Source organism: Kogia breviceps, chromosome 7 (genome assembly GCF_026419965.1).
Source record: "Kogia breviceps isolate mKogBre1 chromosome 7, mKogBre1 haplotype 1, whole genome shotgun sequence".
NCBI classification, from domain to species: domain Eukaryota; kingdom Metazoa; phylum Chordata; class Mammalia; order Artiodactyla; family Physeteridae; genus Kogia; species Kogia breviceps.
This window is the reverse complement of record NC_081316.1, coordinates 8,167,589-8,192,571: the sequence shown is the minus strand read 5'-3', so window position 1 is coordinate 8,192,571 and position 24,983 is coordinate 8,167,589. Positions and strand designations below refer to the sequence as shown.

The window sequence follows — 24,983 nt, the reverse complement described above, 5'->3', positions numbered from 1 at the left end:
AAATGCAGATTCCCAGGCATCACCCCAGACTCCCCTGAGTCAGACTCTGCAGGGAATCTGCATTTTGAATACCTAGGAACACTCGCATTTGAGACTCTCCACCGGAGAGGCTGGAATCACATTCCTAGCCCCACCAAACTGTTGGCAGGTGTGGGAAGGGCTGTATCACTGTCTCTCGTAAATATATTTATTCTTATTTATTCTCAGAAAAACCAGTGGAGTTGGTATTATCTCTTCTTTACAGAGGTGGAGGCTGGGGTCACCCAGTGGCAGAGCCAGGTTTGAACCTCACCCAGGGAAGCGAACCGCGGTCCTAAGACTGGTCTTTACACCCGGGGTAGCTGGATGTGTCGGTGCGGTTTTCAAAAAGGTCTGCAAGCATGTACGTAAGGGAGGAGAAGGAGAAGCCTGACCAGAGGGCAGAGCATCGCAGAAGTCCAGGCTGCAGGGGCTGTGACCCTGGTACCCCGGCAGCTGGGGTTCCAGGCCTTGGTCCACTTGTGAGAGCAGGAAGATGTTACATGCATACGAGTGATTATTATAATCTGTCTTCATCAAATGCCAGAGAGATCCCAGCCCAGCCAGAACCTGGTCTGACTATTTTCTGGCAGGGAGATCTCATGGGATGGGCCTGGGTTCCTCAGCGCCTTTAATGGGATTTGGAGTCAGACAGACCAAGATTCAAATCCCATTTCTGATACCTGCTGTGTGATCTGGGGCAGGTTACTCCACTTTTCGGGGCTGGAGTCTCCTTCTCAGTAAAACATAGAATAATCTTCTCTCCCTCTTAGGGCTGTCGGAAGGATCATGTTTGTGGAATTGTCTAATGCACTCTGCACAGTGCCTTGTGCCTGGAAGGCTCTCAGTGAACAGTGGTTGGAACAAATTGATAGCACCATTGTTGGCTTTCTCAACCTCAGTGTTTTGGACTGGATAATTATTTGTTGTGGGAGGCTGTCTTGAACACTGTAGCATGTTTAGCAGCATTCCTAGCTCCTGCCCACGAGATGCTATCACAACGTCCCCCCACCAACAGCTGTGACACCTAAATGTCTCCAGATATCGCCAGATGTCCCCGGAGGGACAAAATCACCGCCAGCGGACGACCGCCAAGCTAGAGGCTGAAGGCCTGTGAGGCGGGGGAGCAGTCCTAAAGGTTTGACCCAGGAACCTGGCCCAGGTGGGGGCCCGGATGTGGGGGGGGGGGAAGTGGAGGAAAAGGCCGTGAGCTCGTGGTGAAGAAGCAGAGCTAGGGGGTGGGAATCCCAGAAAAGCAGAGAACGGGATGGTCTGAGCAGAAGCGGGCAAAACCCTTGGAGATGGTAGGGCCTACGGCTACACCTGGGCTTTGGTTTCTTTGTTTAATGGAATTTTGTTTTCCCAATCGTAAAAGTGGTATAAGTTCATTCTAGACAATTTGGAGAGTCCGCTTTGCAGAAAATAAAAATCTCAAGGAATCCCCATATTCCACAATGGAGTTGGATGTGCTCCCTTGTTCTTTTCTTTTTTAAAATTCATTTATTTATTATTTGTTTTTGGCTGTGTTGGGTCTTTGTTGCTGCACACAGGCTCTCTCTAGTTGCGGTGAGCGGGCTTCTCGTGGCGGTGGCTTCTCTTGTTGCGGAGCACGGACTCTAGGCGCGTGGGCTTCAGTAGTTGTGGCTCGCGGGCTCTACGGCGCAGGCTCAGTAGTTGTGGCGCATGGACATAGTTGCTCTGCGGCACGTGGGATCTTCCCAGACCAGGGCTTGAACCCGTGTCCCCTGCATTGGCAGGCGGATTCTTAACCACTGCGCCACCAGGGAAGTCCCGCTCCTCTTTTCATTCGACAAACATTTATTGAGAGCCCACTACTGAAAACTACAGGCGAGAGGCGTGTACAGAAACTGCGTCTCCTTCCCTGTGGAAGAACAGTGAGAGCGCTGTCTGGGGCAGGGGCTCTGCCTGTCACCGCCTGGCTGCCGGCTAAAGGCTTCATGCTCTCTCACCTTTCTCCCCCAATGCCATCACCTCTTTGCATGCTAGAATGCATTTTAAAAGTATTTATTACACTCATTGAATAGTATGCTTCGAACGACTAAATTTGTCGGTGTGTGAATTATAGCTCAATAAAGACGTTTAAAAAAATTTATTAAGAGCCTTCTCTGCAATAGCCTCTTTACCAGTACTGAGGATTCAGTTGTGAGCAAGAGAGCCCCCAGTCCTGCTGTCAAGGACTTTACAGTCCAGTGGGGGAGACAGTGCTATGGAGGAAATGCCCAGGGGTGGGATCTTATCACCATAGCTAATGTCTGTGAAGCACTTATCGTGTGCCAGGGACCTGCTCAACTCGTTTGATCCCCATGACAATTTGTGAGATACATAATTTTCTTGTCACTATTTTGTAGGTGAGGAAACCAAGGCACAGAAAGGTTAAGGAACCTATGCTGGGTTGCACAGCTAGTCGGTGGCAGAGCTGGAATTTAAATCCAGGCAGTCTGGCTCTAGGGTCCAAGTTGGGTGAATAAAGGAGGGCTTCTCTGAGGAATTGGTGTTGTCCAGGTGTTCACGGTTGCCCTCTTCTTACCATCTGCTCTGTCTTGACCAAACTTTAGTCAGGCTTCTCCCTTTCCTACAGGCCCCTGGACTCTGCTTGCCCCAAGCCTGACAAGCACCAAAAAAGTAGAACGTGCCTCCCCTTACCAGCTTCTCCTGGGAACGGGCTGACTAAAGCCAGATGTTTTTCCCATCAGATCCCATTTGTCACTTCCCATTGCGTGTCCGTCTCCCCTGCATAGATTCTGCTTGCCTCCTCCTTCATCCTAAAAGAGAAGAACCTTTCTCTTCTTGATTTTGAGATGCTCAAAGATTTCTGAGACTGGTGTGTTCTCTCTATTGCAGTAGCCTTTCTTTCTAATGAACGCGTCTCCCTATCTACGTCCAGATTTGTTTTTATTGGACAATGTTTGCACTGAGATCTGAGGGGCTAGCAGGTGCAACTATGTGGAGAAGGGAAAAACAGTGCTGTGGGTAGAGAAAACAGCACGTACGAAAGGTCCTGAGGTGGGTGGGAGCATTAAGCACTAGAAGAATTAAAGAGGAGATGCTAAATGAAATACACCCCAGGTCAAGCACCCAGGTTCCCTCTATCCTTCCGCTCATCTGTCCTCAGGTGTTGGCTGCTTCCCTCAAGGTGCCAAAATGGCTACAGCAGCTCCACCCACCTACCGAATGCTTCCTTTGTAAGAGAGAGGAAAGTCTTTAGGGCAGCACCCCGTCAGACCTCTCCTCAGGTCTCATTGGCCAGGAATGCACACATGGCCTTGCCCAGGCCAATCTGATATGATTTAGACTGATCACAATTCACCCCTGGGGTTTCGATGGAGCTGGCCTCAGGGAAGCAAGAGTTCACCTGACACTTGGGGGCTCTTTGGTCCAGAAGAGGGGGTTATTGGTGAACAACCAGCAGTGGCTGCCGCTTGCATCTTCTATTAACATGATTAAAAGCCCTGAGGAATTTTTGGAGGAGGTTGATGGGATAGCATTCACTCTTTCACCCTCTCAAAATAAACTGTGAAGCCATATGCAGATATTCCTTACAATAATAGAAAGCTTTGTTATTATCGCTGCTATGTTTACTATTCTTAGTATTTGCAGTAGCAAAATCCATCACAGAAGCGCTCCAGGTCCTCTCCTGCATCCCTGCGCATTTCAAGGACCGTGTGAAGAGGGACAGTAAAACTTTTCACACGCTCTAAGGGCCTGTAAATGTTGTTTCTACTCATTGCTGCTGGAAAATGGCGGAAACAGCCAGAGTGACCCCCTTCAGGAAGCTTCTCTCCTGCGGAGGTGGCAAAAGAAGGGTGCTTTAGCTGGCAAAGTCAAGAGTGACAATCCCATCAGCTCTGGTTCATAGAGTTGCTGCCACCTTTGCTCCCTGGTTCCATGTCCTACTCAACCTCTCACCGATGTGACGAGGCTGCCAAAGAAGTTACAGTCTAAGGAAAAGGGCGCGAAATGGTGGCCTGAGGCTGAATCTGGTCCGTGTGTGTGCCACAAAGCCCACACGGTATTTTATAAATCTGAGTCACTGTTTAAAAGAAATGAGGAGATCGCACTTAAAGAGTCAGATTTCCAGCTTCTCTTGCAAAAGTAGAAGTTCTAGCAATATGGGCCCAAGTGGCAAAAGATGAAAAGAACTCAGTCGTGTCTCCCCTGTTTGAAACTGTCCATTGCACCACAGCTCGCATCCAGCTCACCTTCCTCTTTTGTGTTACTGGTGGTCCCCGTTGCTGTCTTTATATCGGGAGTTCACTCCCGTGAGAACTAAGTGTTCACCTTCCCTGTGATTGCAGCAGGAGGGAGGGAGTGGAGAAGGCAGATGGATGCGGCAGGGATGGATGCAGCAACAGAGCCCTGGCGTCTCCAGCTCCTGCCAGGGCAGATCTTTCCCACCCAGCGGGCTGGAAGGCTGCTCTGGGCAAGTCTCAGAGCTGAATCCACAGGGGGCCCGTGTGGCGGAGGGGACAAAGCCCTACCACTTTTTTTCTGCCGTGAGCTTCCATCTAATAATCACAGCTGCTTGTTTATGTAGCAGACAGTGTGCTAAGCGTGCAACACGCATTATCTCATCCAGTCACTGCACTGCTCTCTGGACTAGGAACTATCATCATCCTCTCTCTACATATCAGGCAACTGAGGCTCAGAGACATCAAGTCATTTGCCTATGGCCACACAGCTAGGAAGTGGCCAGGAAACTAACTGAGTCTGCAGAAATGTTATCTGACTCACGCAAAGACGCCCAGCCAGCACATGGCAGATCTGGGATTCCAACTTAGGTCCAATTGCCTAGAAGTTCAAAACTGGTGGCCAGAGGGGCAAACTATTTTGGAAATTAGGAATTTGGGGCCTTTTGCTGGGTTCACTGGCCCCCAGTTTGCTATAGGCTCCACTAATCCCTGTTGACTCACACCCTGGCCTCTCCCCTTTGCCTGTTGCTTGCCTGGTCTCTGGAGAAGGTGAGAACCTTCCTGTTCTTTTTATGCCCCCTCACCTTCCCACAGAGTCCGACTCAAGTGAATATGAGCTCTTGGTCCCAGGACAGAGTTGGAGGTCTGTGTTTGTCTCTGTTGACCCCATCCCACCAGGTTTCATGGGAGATGAAAGCTGAGATCGATGAGATACGGTTTGGGTTTGGGTTCAGCTCCATGACCATGATGCTGTTCCAGAGCCCAAGTTTTGTTGGATAGATTGAGTTGGCTTCAGGATCCACTGGTTCACTGGGGTGGTGGTTGAATTGATTTTACCGTTTTAAGTCATTTCTTTCCATCTGAGATTCAGTGCAAAGTGATCCTGCTTTTTTTTTTTTTTTTTTTTTTCGGTACGCGGGCCTCTCACTGTTGTGGCCTCTCCCGTTGCGGAGCACAGGCTCCGGACGCGCAGGCTCAGCGGCCATGGCTCACGGGCCCAGCCGCTCCGCGGCACGTGGGATCTTCCCGGACCGGGGCACGAACCCGCGTCCCCTGCATCGGCAGGCGGACTCCCAACCACTGCGCCACCAGGGAAGCCCAAAGTGATCCTGCTTTAAATCAGGGTTATTAAAGGGGGGTTAGGATTACCTGAGATGAAGATGTAGAGAGACTAGCTCAGGCCCTGCATATAGCAGGCACTCACTACAGACCGGGGGAATGAAAAATGAGGTAATGCAGGGACCCTGTGCATAGTGACCTGGGGAGGAAGCAGGGAGAGGCTTGCTAGCTGGATGGAAAAGCATATAAGCCTTCTGGGGCTACAGAGCAGCCTGGAAGCCAGACTGCAGGAGTGGTAGAAATGCAGGCCACCCCCAACGGGCCCCGCCCTCACACCACACGCTCCTTCCACCTGGCTGGGGCTCACCTGAGACTATTTCCTCCCCCCAAGCCAGCCTGTAACCTGGACAGAAAGCTGATGGGGGTGGGAGTTGTAGAAATAAACAAAGATCCGCCCAAACGAGAACAAACAGGCTATTTATTTGGAGCTTTTGCTATAGGGGGGGAGTCAGCCAACATCACTTGTAATGTGGCAAAGACTTGAAGGCAGGCAGAGGAATGCGGAAGCTTTATAGTGAGAAAAGGGAAGGCTTCAGGAGGCTGTTAAACCGATGGGGAAGCTGGAGGCGGGCTAAGTACAAGGGGGCAGGGCACCTTATGTGACTGGTTGGTCCTTAGCTGGAAGCAGGGGGTGCGGGGCCAAGACAGGGAAACGGGCAGTCATTCCCCAGATCCTGAGTGTCCTGGGCTCACGTCTGTGGAGATATTGGTTTGGGTTCCAGAGCTGATTGCTGCCGAAGCTGTGGGTCAGAGTTCTATTGTCGTATATGCTTTGGCCAATGTCTGTCTGTATATTCAGTCTCACTGTGCAGAGAGGGAACCTAGCTCTGTGATTTGGGTCACGCTGCTAATTTCTCTGTGTCTTGGTTCCCTCACCTCATCTGTGAAAGGGGGATGTGAGTAGTACCCGGGTCAAGTGCTGAGAGTAGCACCTGGCATGTGGTGAGTATCTAACAATTGCTATCAATAATAATCATCGTGGTGATTATTATTACTTCTAAACATGATGATGATGAGGCTGCTTCATAGAAAGGGCGCTGGCCTGGGAGGAGGGGTCTGGGTTACATGGCACCGCGGCCTCGGGCAAGCCTGTCATGCATTCTGAGCCTCGGGCCTGTCTGTGGGATCCGGGGCTGGACTCTGATTACCCAACTCATTCCCAGCTCTCATGTTATAAATTCCGCCCCCTGTGCTCCACAGGTGCCGGACATCCTGCTGTCTGTCGTCCCCACACTGCAAACCACCCCTCCCTGCCCCGCACCACCCACAGCCTTCCTTCACCGAAGCTCCCAGCACACCTGGACCAGGTGCTTCAGTGCAGCAGGCTCTGCTGTCCCATTTCAGCTGGTTTCAGGTCCTAAATTTAGCCCTTTCACAGGAGCCAAGGTTTGGGGGGTGGGGGGATGTGCTGGGCGAGGGCTGCATCTGGTGAGGCAGCTGTGGGAGGCAAATCAGACACGGGGGCGCCAGCAGGGCTGAGTACCACACTCTTGTTTTGTCATCGGTGTCCCAGACTAGTCATTTGACCCTTTGGGGCCTCCGTTTTCTCGTCTAGTAACTAAATTTCAGGTATGTTGACTCCTTAAATCAACATATTATCTCTGAATTGGAACAACTTTGTTCTCTTTCATATGAGGAAAAGGATCAGAGAGGTTAAGTGATGTATCTAATTCATTCTCGTCGCAGCAGCCAGAGGGAACTTTTTAAGCTCTAAGCCAGTCATGGCACTTCCAGTGGCTTCCCCAGGCACTGGGAATAAGTCTAACCTCCTTGCTGTGGTCGGCGGCGTGCTCCCTGGCTGGAACTTGGTCTCTGACCTCCTCTCTTTCCACCCCATGGTGAGTGGAACCCAAAGGAGCCAGTGTTTCCAAGTAAAATGTCAGAAAGTTGCCAAGTCTGTCTCTTCCGCCTCTCCTATTCCTGGGATTTTTTTAAAATACAAATTTATTTATTTTTATTTTTGGCTGCATTGGGTCTTTGTTGCTGCACGTAGGCTTTCTTTAGCTGTGGCGAGCGGGGGCTGCTCTTCATTGCGGTGCGCGGGCTTCTCATCGTGGTGGCTTCTCTTGTTGCACACCACGGGCTCTAGGCACGTGGGCTTCGGTCGTTGTGGCGCGTGGGCTCAGTAGTTGTGGTCGGCAGGCTCTAGAGCGCAGGCTCAGTAGTCGTGGTGCACGGGCTTAGTTGCTCCGTGGCATGTGGGATCTTCCTGGACCAGGGATCGAACGCATGTCCCCTGCACTGGCAGGCGGATTCTTAACCACTGTGCCACCAGGGAAGTCCTTATTCCTGGGATTTTTTGTGCCCTGGGAATAGCTGGTTCCCCAACTCTGCTCCTACCCGCCTGGACTTCTCTCTGGTTCTGGACCACACCCAACTCTTCCTTCCTCAGGGCCTTTGCATGGGCTGTAACCTCTGCTTGGGACACCCTTCCTTTAGCTCTTCCTATGGCTGGCTGCTTCCCATCATTTGGCTTTGATGTTAAATGTGCTCAGAGAGAGGCCTTCTCTGATTCTTTTGTCTGGAGAAGGGTCCCCTCTGATAGTCTCCATTTTGGCTTTTTTGTTTTCCTCACTGTCCTCAACATGCTGTATTTATTTGTTTACTTGTTTTTAGTGTCTTGTCCACTGTTTGTCTCCCTAGTGCCTGATGCATGGTTAATACTCCAAGAGACTGTTGTTTGTTGATGTTGATAAGAACAATAGCTCACTGTATTTCCAGAATGATGCTGAGAATTAATTCACAATCATTTTGTGGGGCAGGATGGACAAGGATTATCCCCATATCTCAGATATAGGGATAGGAAAAGTGAGGCCTGGAAAGGTTAGGGGACTTGCCTGAGGCCCCCTAGCTCCTAAGAAGTGGAACCCAGGTCTCCTGACTCCTGGTCAAGTGCTCTTCAAAAACAGAAGTGAAGAGTGATGCATTCTGAAGCACAGGTGCGTTGCAGTGTTGGCCCAGCTCACTGTTCCTAAATTCTCCATCTTCACCCAGCAATTTTTTGTTTTTGCTGGGCAGGCTGACTTCCACATCCCTGTCTTTTGTACCAGGCTTTTTTTGTTCGTTTGTTGTTTGGGGCAAGTTAAAATATATTTTCGGAGGTTTTTTTTTTTTTTTTTTTTTTTAGTTGTATCCACCCTATTTCAGGTTATCTTTGTTGAAGTCAGATGTGTATATGACATTTATATGGTTCTTTTTAACCCTTCCTGGTTTTTTATTTTAGAGGAAACTTTGAAAAGAAACTCCTTCTTGATAGGTACATTTTTTTCTTTAGCAACTTGTTATCACTGGAATCAAAGGGAGAAAGTGATCTCTTTTTCCATTGGTTGTATTTGTATGTCACAAACAAAAGACAATTTGTTCAAAAAAAAGGGACAAGAGAGAAGGGGAACAGTGGGTTTGCAGGGGAAGGAGCACCTCTTCTGCCGCTTGCAGGGGAAACATTCCTGGAGGGGGCCTTGGCTCCTTCCAATACCATAGAGATGAGCTGGGTGCGACGGTGCTGACTGTGGGAGGGGCTGGCATGCTGGAAGGCCGGCTCTGGCAGTTCCCTGGGCTTCATCTGCATCAGAACTGGGGTCCTCTGCCGCGTGCGGATTCAAACCCATCCACATACACTGCACATCTTTGTGCTTTTCTGTGGGGGGGTCTTACACAGTAGCCTGTTCAGTTGTGTCCTGAGAGTTAAGGCTGCCTGAATTTGTTTCAAACTATTTAGGTTTTTCTTGAATCTGGTTCAAGAAAGTACAACTAACATTAAGAATGTTATCTCAATTTTCTGATCATACAAAGGGTGCAGAAACGATTATGTCCCTTCTCTGTTTAAGGGACCTGGTGATGGTTTTAAAATCGTTTAAGGGCTTCCCTGGTGGCGCAGTGGTTGAGAATCCGCCTGCCGATGCAGGGGACACGGGTTCGTGCCCCGGTCCGGGAAGATCCCACGTGCCGTGGAGCGGCTGGGCCCATGAGCCATGGCCGCTGAGCCTGCGCGTCCGGAGCCTGTGCTCCGCAACGGGAGAGGCCACAACAGTGAGAGGCCCGCGTACCGCAAAAAAAAAAAAAAAAAAAAAAAAAAATCGTTTAGAATCAAGTCCAGATTGACCACTGCATTCAAGGCTGTTCATGCCATGGCCCACCCTCCTTTTCTATTCACCCCCCCAAAAAAAAACCTCTCACCACCCCCCATGTGCTCTTTCCTCAGCTTAACCTTGTTTCCTGGGCCAGTCTACCCTTGCTCCTGGAGTCCCCTACTTGCCCAGTAATATTCAGCTCAAACACCTTGGCCCTTGTGAAGACTTGGTCTCTCCATCTTCTGAGACCTCAGGGCAATACTGCATCTGTTATGGGGACCTTGATGTGTGTTTTTTTTTTTTTTTTTTTTTTTTTTTTTTTTTTGTGGTATGCGGGTCTCACTGTTGTGGCCTCTCCCGTTGCGGAGCACAGGCTCCGGACGCGCAGGCCCAGCGGCCATGGCTCACGGGCTTAGTTGCTCCGCGGCATGTGGGATCTTCCCGGACCGGGGCACGAACCCGTGTCCCCTGCATCGGCAGGCGGATTCTCAACCACTGCGCCACCAGGGAAGCCCTTGATGTGTGTTTATATTCGAGACCCTTGAAGCAGATTTGGGTCTTCATAGCAGTACGTTCTACCACAGTGCCTGGCACGTAGTAGACGCTCAAAAAAATGCTGGGTACGTGTGCTCTGAAGGCAGAGACCTCCGTCTGAATCCTACTGCTGCCTCTTCCTTCCTGTGCTCCTCCTTGAGCCTCCGTGTCCTCATCTGTAAAATGGGTCATCAGCGATGGCGCCCACCTCAAGGCGCGTGGGAGGGTTGTGGAGATGAAACAGAGGACTCAGCAGTCTTGCCTCCAGCAAGTGCCCAGTAAATGGCAACAAGCACCAATAGGAAACCTGAGGTCTGGAAGGGGTCTTGGTATTTGGATCAACCCCTTGCCTGGAGGGAGGACAGATTCTTAGAAGGGCTGTCCTGCGAGAACCCAGGCTTGGCGATGGCAGGGATGAGCCTTCGTTCATAAATCCCAGCCAGACTCTGACTGTCCCGTCTCGCTGCACACACACAGGATGTCTTACTCTGGTTTTTAATTAAATCACACACAATTCAGGGCATCAGGCCCCACCAACTTCATTAGAAACCACCCGGGATTGTGCGGGGGCTGGAAGAAAGTAGTCGTGAGAAGACCCACTCTCCCCAGCCTTTCGTTACAGGGGCTGAAGACATCAGGAGTTACCCCAAGGAGTTTTGTTCCACTTGGTGGAACAAAACACCCAACAGAAGGGACAGGAGTTGTGAAAGCCACCCTCAGGCCCGGAGGGTGTGGTGAGGGGAAGGGAAGATTCTTTCTTTCAGCCCCAAACTCAGGGAAGTTTGTAATTGTTAGCTTTACACCCTCATCAAGATCAGGTTACAACACCTGCCCGGCAGGGACCTGGATCTTGGGGGGCCCAGCAGAGCTTGGGTGGAATGGAAGGCTCTGAGCTGGCCCTGGCTCCATCAGCATGCCCTTGGAGAGGCAGAGTTGGGAGAAGCCAAAGCGGCTCCCTGCCTCCACTTCTGGGGGGCTGTTACCTGAGCCAGTAGTTGTCTGTGCCAGGTGGCAGCTGCCCCTCAGGGGCCGGGGAGCGAGGCGGGCAAAACTGGTGTTAGCGACTGAGGGAGGGGGTTAATGAGCCGGGGCCCGCGGATCCTTCAGCCCCTTGCACGGGGGCTGCTGGTCTCAATGCAGAGAAGAGAGAGTGTGCATTTCCTCCCTCAGCCCAGCCTACACTTTCCTCCAAAAGAAGGCTGGTTTGGGGTGTATGCTGCCTGCCCCGGGGCACAGAGGTGTGAGGTTTCCCAAATCCTAAGCCTGTGGTGGGGTCACACCCCCATCTCCCCTGAGTCCAAGTGAAGTCGTAAGGGCTTTGCCAATACTGTCCCTTAAAGGCTGTGGCCTGTCCCCAACCCCAAAGGTCATGTGGAGGTAGGAGGCCCTGGCAGGGGGACAGGAAGGGGTGCTGTCCCTCTCCTACTCCCAGAGAGCTGGTGCTCTTCCAGAGAACCTAACTGGCTCTTCCCAAGGGGGTCCCTCCTCCCTAGGGGAGGACAAAACCCCAGAAATAGGAAAGGGGGTCGAGACAGGTTTGGCAACTTCCTGACATCACCTGGAAACACTGGTTCCATTTCAACCACCAGATTCCCATCGGGTCTGTAAGGCCACTGTCTCTGGGTCCAGAGAGACACCTTCACTTCATTCGTGGGCATTCTCCCCGGGCCGGGCCGGGCCATTGCAGGGTCTCCGGAGAAGCTCACACCTCCACTTTACTCTTCTCGTCCTCCTTGGGGCGGGGCTCCTCCTGCGTCTTTTTCATCTCCCAGCCCCTGACCCAGGTGTAGGCGGAGGAGCCTCCCAGCACCATCGTGTTGCTCATCCACCAGAGGAAGCTCTTCGTCTCCTCGTAGTAGAGGACGGCCAGCACCGTCTGGGCACAGGCTTTGGCTGTGCCGGACACGTTGTGGGTCAGGGGACTGGTGAACTTGATCTGCAGTCCCGTCACGTAGCCGATGGCAAAGCCAAACAGGCCGCCCAGAGTCATGACGCCCCAGAAGTGGGCGCTGCCCAGCTGGGGGAACTTGTAGAGGGCTGGGAGCTCCCCCAGCAGCAGGAGTGGGGGCAGAAAGAGGACGCAAGCGTTGACGTTGTTGTAGAAGGTCAGACGCCAGAGGCTGCCGTCCACCGCCGGCAGCACCTTCTTGGTGTAGATGGCGTTGAGTGAGACGCAGAGGCTGGCGAGCACTCCAAAAAGGGTGCCCGTCCAGGACAGGGTGCCCTCTGCGCCCTCCTGGTCCACACCAAGCCAGAAGCCACCTACAGTAGGGAGAGGAGGAGAAGGGCGAGGGCGATGAGCATGGGGAGGAGGAAGGACAGAGAATTTTGCCACCAAAGCTCGTAGACTGTGTGACGCCGTCCTCATCACCCCATCCTCCCGGCTCTTCCTGCGAGAAACGTGTGCAAAGTCTCCACTACGTGCTAAGCACCGCGCAGGGCTGGGGAAGTAGCCCAGGACATGAACCCCTCCTTACGGAGCTCACATTCTGGCAGAGGAGCGAGACATTAAAACGATTAAAGAAGTAATTTTAAAGAAGTAATTTCCCAGTGACTTCTTTAATTACAATTGTTAATGAGGTCCATAAAACAGTACAGGGTGCTGTGAGAGACCATAATTGGGAGACTGTACTGGCCTGGGGCACAGGGAAAGCAACATTTGAAATGAGCTCTGAAGGATGAGCACAGATACAGCGCTTAGTGGTTAAGGTGACCTTGGGAAAGCGACTTAAGGACTCGGAGCCTTGGCTTCCCGGTCTGTAAAATGGGAGCCTAGAATGGATAGAAGCACTTGTGGCCTGAGGTCTTTGGGGATAGTCACTCTTTCTGAGACTCATGTTGTGACATCTCCTGCTCACAGAGCCTCCATGGCACCCCACTGCCCTCCAAGTCTGCAAGGAGTCTCAGCCCGGCATGCTGGGCTTCCCACACCCTTGCCACGATCTGTGTCTCTGTGTCACGATCACCCCGAGTCCCCTCTCATCTCCCTGCTTCTCACACCAGGGCTCAGTGTCCTTGATCATTTACTGCACCAGAAACACCCTCCTCCTTCCTGGGAGAGTCAGGGTCAAAGGCAGTCTCTCCAGGAGTGAAGTCTTTCCTGATATCCCCAGCACCCAGACCTCTTCCTGGCCTCCTCCTGCTGTGCTTTCCTTCAAGACCCTTGCCTGCCCTGGGCTGCTAGGCACCTGCCCGTGGGGACAGCACAGTCTCTTTAGCTAGTCCCCACCTTCCCAGAAGGCAGGGGCTGAATCTTACACATGTTGTATCTCCCGCCACAGCAGCCTGCGACGTGGTTTTGGTGCCAGAGAGAGTTGGGCTGTGATCAGGCTCTGCTATTTAGAGGCTGGGTGGCCTGAGGACAGTTTACTTAACTTCTCTGAGCTCCCATTTCCTTCAGCTGTAGAGATCTGTGTCACGTTCTTGACCCTCCCACTCCAATCAATCTACTCTCCGCCTTGCAAACAGAATGATCTTCCTACAGTACAGATCTGCTCAGGTCCTGTCCTGGCTTAAAGCCCCTCTTGACCCACCCCCCACCCCCACCCCCCCCCCGCCACTGCCCTCAGGAAATAGTCCAGACTCACTTAACTTGGGCAGCCTCATGGGTGCATCTTGCTCTGGCCCCGCCATGCAGAAATGCACATGCTTTTTCTACTGACTAGAACATTCTCTCCTCACTCCTTCCTTATACCCATCTAGTACTTTCTCTGGAATGCCTGCTTAGATTCCTCCCTCCCCACTCCCCACCAGGGTTTCCACAGCACCTTTTGTGTCTCAATCCCAGGAGGCCTGGAGAGTCCCCTGAGACCCATCTTAACCCCCTTGAGGGGGAAACACTGCAGAGAGGAAGCCAGGTGCTGGGCCAGCAGAGCGCACCAGCCTCCGGGGCGCCTACCCCATCAGGCTGGCCAGCGAATGTACTTTCCCAGAAGCTATCTCACCATCTGCTACTTTGATTACTTTTTGGGACTTGGGCCTAGTTTCCCTAATGACTTCACTAGTCTGGCATGCAAATCTGCCAACCAGGAGGTCCCTCCCACTCCACCCCTTATAGGGTCAGCAGGGCTGAAGTGGAGATCCCTGGGGCATTTGGCTAAGGGTGCCTGGGAGCCCATACCAGCTCCCTTGGGGAGGAAGTAGGAGCAGCGAGCCCGATCTGCCAGGGCTCTTAGCAGCTCCCCCCCAACTCCCACCTCTGCCCTGCTCCCTCTCCCACCTTGGACCTAGACCGGGCAGCCCTAGGTCCCGAAGTGGCTCAGTGAGGGGAACATTTTCTAGGACCCGTGGCCTGGGATGGGCCTCTCCCCGGCAACCAGTGCAACTCAGCCTGAGACTCTAAGACACCAACTGAGAATATGTAGGTCAACCAAGATGAAATTTGCAGCACCAGGAAGGACCTGACCAGGTTCAAAGAAAGATCCCGTTCCTGGATGACAGAGCCCCCCAGGAGGGCTCTGAGGGGGTGGGAGGCTGGGGGTGCTCTTACCTAATGGACTGCAGTAAAACATTGTGTGGTGATGGAAATGTTCTGTCATCTGTGCCGTCCAATACAGTAGCCACCGGCTACACGTGGCAACTAAGCACTTGAAATGTGGCTACAGAATCAGGTAACAACACCTGCAACTGAATAACTGAATCTAAAAAATTTCGCTGAATTTGAATTGGAATAGACACATGTGGTCAGTGGCTAATGAACTGGATAGTGCAGTTCTAAACCTCTAGGGGACAAGAACAGAGCAGAGTGGTTAGAAACACAGGCCTGGGGGTCCGGCCAATCTGAGTTTGCATCCCAGCATGGCTACTTCCTAGCTGTGGGGCTCTGGGTAAGTGACTTAACCTCTCTGAGTGGCAGTTTCCTTGTTTGTGCAGAGTTGATCACGGTGACGCTACCCCCCAGGGGCTCTCTGGGGAACACAGGAGATGCTGTATGTGAATGATTCGCACAATGTCCCCCATCAATCATTTTTATTTTCTGAGGGCCAAGTCTGGGAAGACGGCTAAGTTATCTCAAAGCATATCTCTTGCCACTGACTCAGGCATTATTGTAAGCCTGCAAGGTCAGACGGTGATGGTATATTTATTACAAGATGCCATGTCGTCCTCTAGATGGGGAGTCAGGACACCTGGAGTCTTGAGAAGCAAGAGAGTATAGCGGTCAAGTGTAAGGAGCCAGATTGCTTGAGATCAGATCCCACCTCTGCCACTTAGCTGAGTGATCTTTGACGAGTGACTTAACCTCTCTGTGCCTTGGTTTTCCCTCTGTGAAATGTAGATTAGAATCCCATCTTGTTTGAAGGGCCCTCATTGGGCCCCTAACTTGCTAGGTGGCCTCCAGAAAGTTACTTGCTTTCTCTGGACCCCAGGCTCTTGCTCATAGGGCTGTCACAACAAGGGAGCTGGGACAGATAAAAGTCAAAGGTGGTTGACAGGGTTACTCTTTAGGGTTTTGGCCCCCATCTTCCCCCACCCCCCACAGCCATTCCCCATGACCCTGGCTGGCCACTCACCAATGATGATGCTGCAGGTGAGCAGGGCATAGAAGGAGGTGGTCTGCTTGAGCAGCAGGTAGGAGAGCAGCACATTGAAGACGGTGGTGAGTGAGCGACCCACGTTGTAGAAGGCCACGCCCACATACTTCAGGCAGAGGTTATTGAAGGTGATCATGCCAATGAAGACCACCGACAAGGGCAGGACGCTTCGGGCCACCCTGAGGTCCAGGCGCAGGGTGGGGAAGTCCATGGTACCAGGGCAGCAGGTGGCCAGTGAGCTGAGGCCCTTGCACAGCAGCGTGGTCACCAGGCACTGGTAGAAGGTGACGAAGATGGGGGTGTCCAGCCGTAGGGAGGGGCTGTCCAGTAGGTACTTGTTAAGGAACACCATGGAGATGGACGTGACCCAGTAGAGGGAGACGACCAGAGCGATCTGCAGTGCCCGCAGCACAAAGGGCTTCTTGTGGCTGGCCTCTGCCTCTCCGGAAGGGTCGGAAGTCCCCATCAGTGCCATGTGCAGGATCTTTGACCGCTTCAGAGAGGCCCTGTTCATGGTAGCAGAGGAGCTGGGTCACCCTACAGCCAGACTGATTTCCTGGAGTACGGAGCAGTGAGCTCACTTCTGCTTTCTGCAAGCTTAAGTCCTCAACTGTCACATGGCGGGTGGCCTGGGGGCCTCCCACCCTTCTCCTGGATGGAGAGGTTCTGCTCTGGGGTGAGTCCCACAACCTGCTGCCACCCTGAGGGGGTTCATGAGACAAGACACAGGGAAGAGGTGAGGGACGGGCTAAGGTTGGACAGAGACGACAGGTCAGGGGAGAAGGGGCTGGGACCTAGCAAGGAGGATTCACAGGAAGGGGGGTGGCGGGGGAGAGATATGGAAGGAAAAGGGGGAGAAATGCAGGGCGGAGGTGTTAGAAAAGGGCGGGGGACAGCGTGGGGAAGAGGTGCTGAGAGAGACGGGCATGGGCTGCTATGGGAGAGAAAGGTTTGCAGGGTGAGAGGGGGAGGCATGCAAGGAGCTGAAAGGAGAGCGTGCGAGGGGTTTGGAAAGAGGGTGCAAGCGAGGTCAGAGGCGCTCAGGGCCCAGGTGTTTTGGACCGGGAGGAAGCCGGGCCGGTACATGCCCAAGGAGCGCGGTCTTCCCAAGTGCCGGCCCTCGGTCCGCCCCGCAACCTCCGGACTTCCGAGGCAGCTCCCGCCCGCGAGGCGGGCCCAGCACTCATTTCCTGACACGCCCCCAACCGCCTCCTTAAAGAGCCCGCAAGCCCAGCGTCTCCCTTAAAGCCACAGCCTCAGAGACATGGCTTTCGGAGTCAGGCTCGCGTCGGGTCGCTGGCAACCCTTGTGCGCTACCTGCCCGCAGACGGTGGTGCTGGTTTTAGCTCTCGGTAGCCGCGAGAGGTGCCTGTGGGTGCTAGAGCCTCGGCCCCCTTCCTCCCCCCAGTCCCCCTCCTCCTTCCCTGCTTGACGCCCCTCGACTCGGCTCATCTGCAGGTACACGTTGCCCCTCATCCCCGGGCAGGACTGCGTCCCCAGAGCCTTGGGACCACCCCGCGTTCCCCGGCGTCTAGAGGACCCCCGCCCCCCAACCTACCCCGCGTCCCTCTACCTAGTCCCGCTCACACTTCCAAAACCTTGTTGCAGTCTCCTCCTTCCCCCTACTTTCACCGCCCCCATCCCTCTCCCGAGCCGGAGACCCCCAGCAGCGCCCCCAGCCCAACCCACCCCCTCCCCAAACAGCCACTCCAGGCCGGGCTCAGCCGCAAGCTCCGACCCCGGGACTGGCGTTCCCCGGCCGCGAAGGCGACCCCGCGCTCACCCCCTCCTCCGCACCGGCCGCCGGCCCGCGCCACATTCAGCCGCACCTGCAGCGCCGAGCCCAGGGCCGCGCCCGCGGGAGACTACTTCCTGCTCCCAGCTCCGGGCGTGGGCGCCGCGCCAGCCTCGCCGGCCTGCTCCCCACGTAGACCCGGGGTGGCGGCGGGGTGACCCGGGCCGCAGCCTGACCTTGGCCCCGGGTTCTCCCTCCGGTCGTGGGAGCAGGCCCCCTTCTCTTTCCAAGGCCACCCCAGACCCGGGTATACCGCCCAGGATCCCCAGCTCCAGTTACCGCGGCTTGCACGTCCCAGTACCCGGCTGCATTCGTGGCCCGCTGCCGCGCGCCCGGTCTGTGCTTCCAGAAGTGTCTTCAGGGAACAGCCGGGATTCTTCCTGCCAGCAGTTAGTGGAGGGTCCCCCTCCCCCTCCCAGGGACGGGGCCTGGGAAATGGTCACCAGCCTGGGCCGTCACTCACCAGACAGCCGGGAGGACCGACTTCTTCCTGGTACCCGTTCTAGCACCAACGTTGGGTAGCTCAGTTCTCCGGAGTTATCGTCATTAAAACTAGGGGTCTGGACCATACCAGTGGGTCTCAACCTCCTTGCTCAAAACCCTAGCTGATATGGTTGAAAGTAGAGACGACTAGTTGTGTGTAGGATGTCAAATACCATTTAATTAGTACCTTTTGATTTATGGGTGAGATGTCTGAGATTTGCTTCGAAATACTCAGAATACTCACCCCCCCCCCCCAAATATCCCCAAAGGTTGATAGATAAAACAAGATAGGCAATTATTAAAGTTAGGCATGGGAACATGGAGGGTATAGGAGTCTCCTTACTTCTGTGTACATTTGAAAATTTCCATAATAAAAAGGTAAAGCTTATGGAGTACATTTAAAGTCTCACTTGCTAACTGCATAAACGCTCGCCCCAGTTTAACACAGCCCTTGGTGGGCTATGGGAACTGGAAGGGTTACCGGGAAAGGAGCACCACCCAACAGCCCCAGGGCAGGTACAGCCTCCGGAGGGTGAGCTCTGCCCCAGACCTGTCCTCTTCCAACCGCTCTGGCTCTTGCTCTGTAATACCTGCACTGCCCCTTCCTCTAGAAATGGGACTTCCTGCTTCCTAGTTATGGGCTGGTCTCCAGGTGGAGGATGCCATTTGATCACCTTGTCACCTTTGAATCAAATTACCCTTTGGGGGAAGGAAAGACTTAAAGGGACTGAGCTGGTCCTCTGACCCCTACTTGGAGAGTCTCATTCCAGGGTCAAACTTTAAAGGTTGTGGGTTTCAGTTTATTAAGAGCAGCCCCTAGGTGCTCTTCTCTTAGGCCTGATATTTCACTGTGACAAATACTTTAATGGCAAACAGGGCAGGCTTGTCTCTGAGAGGCCCTGGTTTCCTGGAAGGGCCCTTCTCCTTGGCACGTTAACAGGAATTAATTTATCTGATGAATGTGCGGTCACCTGGATCCCCTAGGGCAGAGATAGATACTGTATATAGGCCAGATGCACTTCACCAAGAGAGACCCAGGGACAGTCCACACTGGATGTTTGGGGCACAGTCTGGGCTCCCCATGCACCAGGAGACCAAGGTGTATCCCTGTGTCCAATCCCTCCCCTTATGTTGTACCTGAAATTCCACCCTTAGCTTCACTCCCTTGGATTAAGGTTGTAATAGGCCACTACAGTAAATCTCATAGATCCCAATCCTTTGGGCTCTTTATGAGGAAAAGGGGAAGTGGGGATGTTTCTTAGGGGTCTGAAGCCTCAGGAATTATGCACTTTGCACAACCTGCTTTTGAATTTTTCTTAAGGAATGTTAATTGTTTAAACCATTCATAAAGGGCGATGTTTTAGGTCTTGTCAAGAGTAATTACCCAGGGTGTGAACTTGGTACGTGGCAGAACATAAGGTCATTAGTGTGGCAGTTGGGCCCTTTTGGGGTGTGGTCCTATTTTCTTGCCTTGGCTGGGAGCCACTGATGACATCAGAAGAAGATGATGTCTACAGAACTAACCTCCCAGGCGTGCGGGACAGTGGATCGGTAGCAGAAGGGCCTGAGGGCTCCTGGGAACACACAGGTATTGACTGTCTCACCCCTGAGTTCAGCAAGGACTCCCGAGCCTACTCCATGTAGTGGATATCACTGTTTTCTACCAAAATTCGTTCTTCCATTTGTCCAAGATAATTGGATGGTTGCCCAGCCAGAGAGCACAGTTCCTAGCCTCCCTCGTGGGCAGGTGAACCACATAACTCCGTGGCTGGGGAATGGAGGTGATGTGTTGTACTTTCCAGGTCTAGGCCTTAAATGTTAGGTGGGCGCTCTTCCGTGTTCTCTCCTCCTCTTCCTATAACCCGCAACCCAAACGGGCCTATAACACAGCTGTTAGCATGGAGACGAGGTCAATTTTTAGGGGCTGTGGGAGCAAGATGATGGAAAGAGCCAGGGTCTCTGTGTGGAGTAGAGCCACCTGCCAACCTGCCCTGCCTACCTTGAGACTGTTCTATGAGAGGGCAATCAACTTGCGTGCTTTATACGTCTCTGCGGTTATGAAGTGGTCTCTTTGTTAACAGCAGTTAGGCCTTTACCCACAATACCCATCATAGTCTATATTCCCTTCTCCTAGAACATATATGTATTCTCTAGGCAAAATTAAGAAGGCATGGGGCTTCCCTGGTGGCGCAGTGGTTGGGAGTCCGCCTGCCGATGCAGGGGACGCGGGTTCGTGCCCCGGTCCGGGAGGATCCCACGTGCCGCGGAGCGGCTGGGCCCGTGAGCCATGGCCGCTGGGCCTGCGCGTCCGGAGCCTGTGCTCCGCAACGGGAGAGGCCACAACAGTGAGGGGCCCGCGTACCGCAAAAAAAAAAAATAATTAAGAAGGCATGACGTTGTTAGTCTGATCCCCCTCTTGCTTTTTCTCTCTCTCAGTTCATTATCTATCCATCTATCCATCCATTCACTCATCCTGTTCCTGTCCAGGGCCTGGCACAATTCCTGCCACTAAAGCTGCTCAGTACCTCTTTGTGGAATGAATGAAAGTCACACAACTAGGAGTACCTGAAAATCAAGGCTGATTTAAGACCTTTACTGGCCCTATACCCCGAAAAGCTTCTAAGTCTCCTCATTCACCCTACATATGATTCAAAATAAAAATTAATACTAAACTGTAAAATAAATGTAAGGAGAGGAAAAAAATGTTCTGTTTTTCTCATGGTGATTGGAATATTCTTTGGAAAATAATACATTCTTTCCAGGAAAAAAAAAAAAAGTGTGCCTTTCCTTTGCTGGTACTTGTGGCAATCAGTAAGAATTGCCTACCCCAGGAGTTGGCAAACATTTTCTGTAAAGGACCAGAGAATTAATATTTTAGACTCTGTGGGCCATATGGTCTTTGTCACAACTACTCAACCCTGCTGTTGTAGTGTTGTAACAAATGGGCACTGCGGTGTTTCAATAAAACTTTATGGGGACTTCCCTGGTGGCACAGTGGTTAAGAATCCTCCTACCAATGCAGGGGACATGGGTTCGAGCCCTGGTCCAGGAAGATCCCACATGCCACAGAGCAACTAAGCCCTCACACCACAACTACTGAGCCCATGTGCCACAACTACTGAGCCCATGTGCCACAACTACTGAAGCCTGCGCCTAGAGCCCATGCTCCACAGCAGGAGAAGCCACCGCAATGAGAAGCCTGCGCACCACTGCGAAGAGTAGCCCCCACTCGCCGCAAATAGAGAAAGACCACGTGCCACAACGAAGACACAATGCAGCCAAAAATAAATAAATAAATAAACTTTATAAAGATAGGCCATGGGCTGGATTTGGTTTGCTGGTGTACTTTGCTGACCCCTGGTTCACCCTCAATTAACTTAACCTTCTTTCTTACTAACACTACCCATATATTGTTTGTATGTCAATGTGTCCACCTAAAAATACTTATTCCCCATACCTCCTTACAGCTAAATGTGGCCATGTGACATACTTTTGGCTAATGAGTTACAAGCTGAGAATTTCTGGGGAGGCCTTTGCTTTCTTGATATAGGTACAGACTTTGTTGCTTCTTGTTCTTATATGTTCTGTCTATAATGCAGACTTGAGGTCTGGAAGGGCAGCAGCCATCTCGTAACCATGAGACAAAAGATAGGAGGACGGCAGACTCGCAGATATAGAGAACGAACTAGTGGGCGGAGGGTAATATAGAGGTGGAAGAGTGGGAGGTACAAACTATTGCGTGTAAGATAGGCTACAAGTGCTTCCCTGGTGGTGCAGTGGTTAAGAATCCGCCTGCCATTGCAGGGGACACGGGTTCGAGCCCTGGTCCAGGGAGATCCTGCATGCTGTGTAGCAGCTAAGCCTGCACACCACAACTACCGAAGCCCATGCCTAGAGCCCATGTTCTACAACAAGAGAAGCCACCGCAATGAGAAGCCCGTGTACTGCAACGAAGAGTAACCCCCTCTCTCCGCAACCAGAGGAAAGCCTGTGTGCAGCAAGGAAAACCCAACGCAGCCAAAAATAAAATTAAATAAATAAATTTATATATATAAAAAAAGATAGGCTACAAAGATGAATTGTACATGGAAAGTATAGCCAATATTTTGTAATAACTGTAAATGGAGTGTAACCTTTAAAAATTGTATAAAAAATTAAAAAAATAAATGAACACGAAAAGCAACTATACTCCAATAAAAATTAATTTAAAAAATAAAATAGGTAGAGAGAAAAATAAATAAATGAACAAGAGTCTGGTGTGTGTTATTATTAGACACACCATTTCATCCCAGTTATCCCTCAAGGCATGTAGCATGATGCTTGGCATGTAGTAAGTGTACTCGGTTGAGTGGGATTCAACCCTCAAACTCATCCCCAGGGGCTTCCCTGGTGGCGCAGTGGTTGAGAATCCGCCTGCCGATGCAGGGGACACGGGTTCGTGCCCCGGTCCGGGAAGATCCCACATGCCGCGGAGCGGCTGGGCCCGTGAGCCGTGGCCGCTGAGCCTGCGCGTCCGGAGCCTGTGCTCCGCAACGGGAGAGGCCACAACAGTGAGAGGCCTGCCTAGCACCAAAAAACAATAATAATAAAAAAAAAACTCATCCCCAGAACCTCAGAATGTGAACTTATCTGGAAATAGGGTTTTTGCAGATGTATTTTGTTAAGTTGAAATGAGTTCATACTGGATTAAGTTGGACTCGAAATCCTATGACTGGTATCCTTATAAGGAGGGAGATTTGGAGACAGAGGTGACACACAGGGAAGAAGCCCATGTGAAGACGGAGGTAGAGGTTGGAGAGGTTGGAGTGATGCGGCTACCAGTTAAGAAACTCCAAGAGTTGCTGGAAAGCACCAGAAGCTAGGAGAGAAGCATGGAACAGATTCTCCCTCAGAGCTTCCAGAAGGAACCAACCTTTGACACCTTGATGGTGGACTTCTGGCTTCCTGAACTGTGAGAGGATAAATCTGCATTGTTTTGAGCCACTGAGTTTGTGATAATGTGTTATGAGAGCTCTAGGAAATTAATATGGTAAGTTTGTGAAAAACAAAACCAAAAATTCTTGCTTGACTGATAAATCTCATGATAGCAACAGCTTTTTCTCAGTCTTGGCTGGGGGTGATGGGAGAGAGGGTACTAGCAGCTAATTGAATCCTTAACCCCCTCAGCGGATGGTACTGATCCTCCTGGAGAGACATCAAGGCATAGTGGAAAGCTCCCTAGACTTCTAGTTTGGGGCCTGGTGACTACAATCTTTAGACTTCGAATAATTCTCTCCACCTCTCTGGACCTCAGTTTTCCCATCAGTAAAATGGGAGGAGAGTCAGGTTTGCTGGTCTTTAAGATAAAAGACTCTGATCCTTGTCCCAGATGGTACATGGAGGGGCAGGGGAGAGCTTGTTGAAGCAAAATGGAATGAATTGGCTGATGTCACTGAAAAGTCCAGGGGGAGTGGCTGGCTTGAGGTGCAGCTTGACCCAGCAGCTCAAACAACGTCATTAAACAGATCCTGTCTGGGCTCTTCTCCAAGTGTTGGCTTTGTTCTCAGGCTCCATGTGATGGCAAAAGTCTTCAAGCATTCCAGACTTTATACCATTTAGGTTTATTTATTTATTTATTTTCAGTATGCGGGCCTCTCACTGTTGTGGCCTCTCCCGTTGAGGAGCACAGGCTCCGGACGCGCAGGCTCAGCGGCCATGGCTCGCGGGCCCAGCTGCTCCGCGGCATGTGGGATCTTCCCGGACCGGGGCACAAACCCGCGTCCCCTGCATCAGCAGGCGGACTCTCAACCACTGCGCCACCAGGGAAGCCCGTTTTTTTTTTTTTTAATAGACTATTTTTTAGAGCAGTTTTAGGTTCCCAGCAAAACTGAATTGAGCAGAAAGTACAGAGATTTCCTATAAACCCCCTGCCCCGCACATGCACAGCTCCCCCATTATCAACATCCCCCACCAGAGCGGTACCTTTGTTAGAATCCATGAACCTACACTTGATGCATCATTATCACCCAAAGTCTGTAGTTTACATTAGGGTTCACTCTTGATGCTCTACATTCTGTGGGTTTGGACAAATATACAATGACATATCTACCATTATAGTATCATACAGAGTCATGTCACTGCCCTAAAACATTGTTCAAATTTCTGTCCGGTGGGGGGAAAAAATCAGTTTCTCAAAAGCCTTGAGGTTTATTCTAATTGGTCCAGCTCAGGTCACATGACCACCCTTGACCAATCATTGTAGCCAGGTGGATAAATCCAGCCTCCCGGCTTAAGCCGTGCATAGCAAGCTCCACCCTTGGACCCAGACAAGGTGGTCTGAGAGTAGGTAAGCTTTGGCTCTGGAAATAAAATTTAGGAGGTGTTGCCTGAAGACGGGGGATGGATGCTGAAATGGCAGACTACCGAGGCCCGCTGTGAGGGGCCTGTTTTGGATGGGGGGAGAGGGTATCTGGAAGGTCGCATGGACCTCTTCCCTCCTCCTTTGCTCCTGTGGCTCCACCTTGTTCAGTGCTCTCCCACGTTCGCCCTTAAACCTGGCTAACTTCTTGTTCTCGGGACTCAGCGCAGACATCGATTCCTTAGGGAGACCCTCCAATTAGATTAGTTCTCCCTGATGTGCACTCCTGCTCCTCCCTTTGTTGACGAGGTATGAAGAGAGTACACACAGGAGGCATCTATTCCTTTTTGGGTAAGAACGTCTTCATCTCCTTTTGGGTGAGCCCCCTCCTTGGCTCTTGCAGTCTTTGGGGGCCATCAATCCACTGCTTGCTTTCCTCCAGCCAAAGTGTTACCGAAAGTGGTGGTCTGGCTGCTTGATGCTCTAAAGCTAGTAAAGAGGCAAGGTTCGTGGAATGAAAAGTTCGCTTTATTTCCGAGGCCGGCAACCTGGGGGGGAGGGCGGACTCCATTCCAAAGGCCGACTCCCCCGCCATGACAGAGGGCAAGAGCTTTTATAGACGGAGGGAGAGGGCTACATGCGGAAACAGTACAGGCAGCTCTGACA

The 24,983-nt window shown here is 52.0% G+C and overlaps 1 protein-coding gene across 7 annotated transcripts; it reads right to left on the bottom strand.

Annotated features, from left to right (window-relative positions):
• Positions 1–10,650: 10,650 nt before the first annotated feature.
• On the bottom strand, positions 10,651–17,979 carry SLC35C1 (solute carrier family 35 member C1). 7 transcript variants are annotated; one of them, XM_067037077.1, is made up of 3 exons: positions 17,961–17,979; positions 15,682–16,208; positions 10,651–12,433 (listed from the first exon to the last, which is right to left on the bottom strand). In XM_067037077.1, exons 2-3 carry the CDS (start codon positions 16,175–16,177, stop codon positions 11,874–11,876), a joined length of 1,056 nt encoding a protein of 351 aa, XP_066893178.1. In that variant the 5' UTR covers positions 16,178–16,208; positions 17,961–17,979; the 3' UTR covers positions 10,651–11,873. The 7 variants fall into 7 exon arrangements, with proteins under 7 accessions (XP_066893178.1, XP_058924424.1, XP_066893177.1 ...); XM_059068441.2 differs by having other exon boundaries at positions 17,777–17,964; XM_067037076.1 differs by lacking the exon at positions 17,961–17,979 and adding an exon at positions 17,777–17,854 and having other exon boundaries at positions 15,682–16,403.
• Between the last annotated feature and the right edge of the window lie 7,004 nt (positions 17,980–24,983).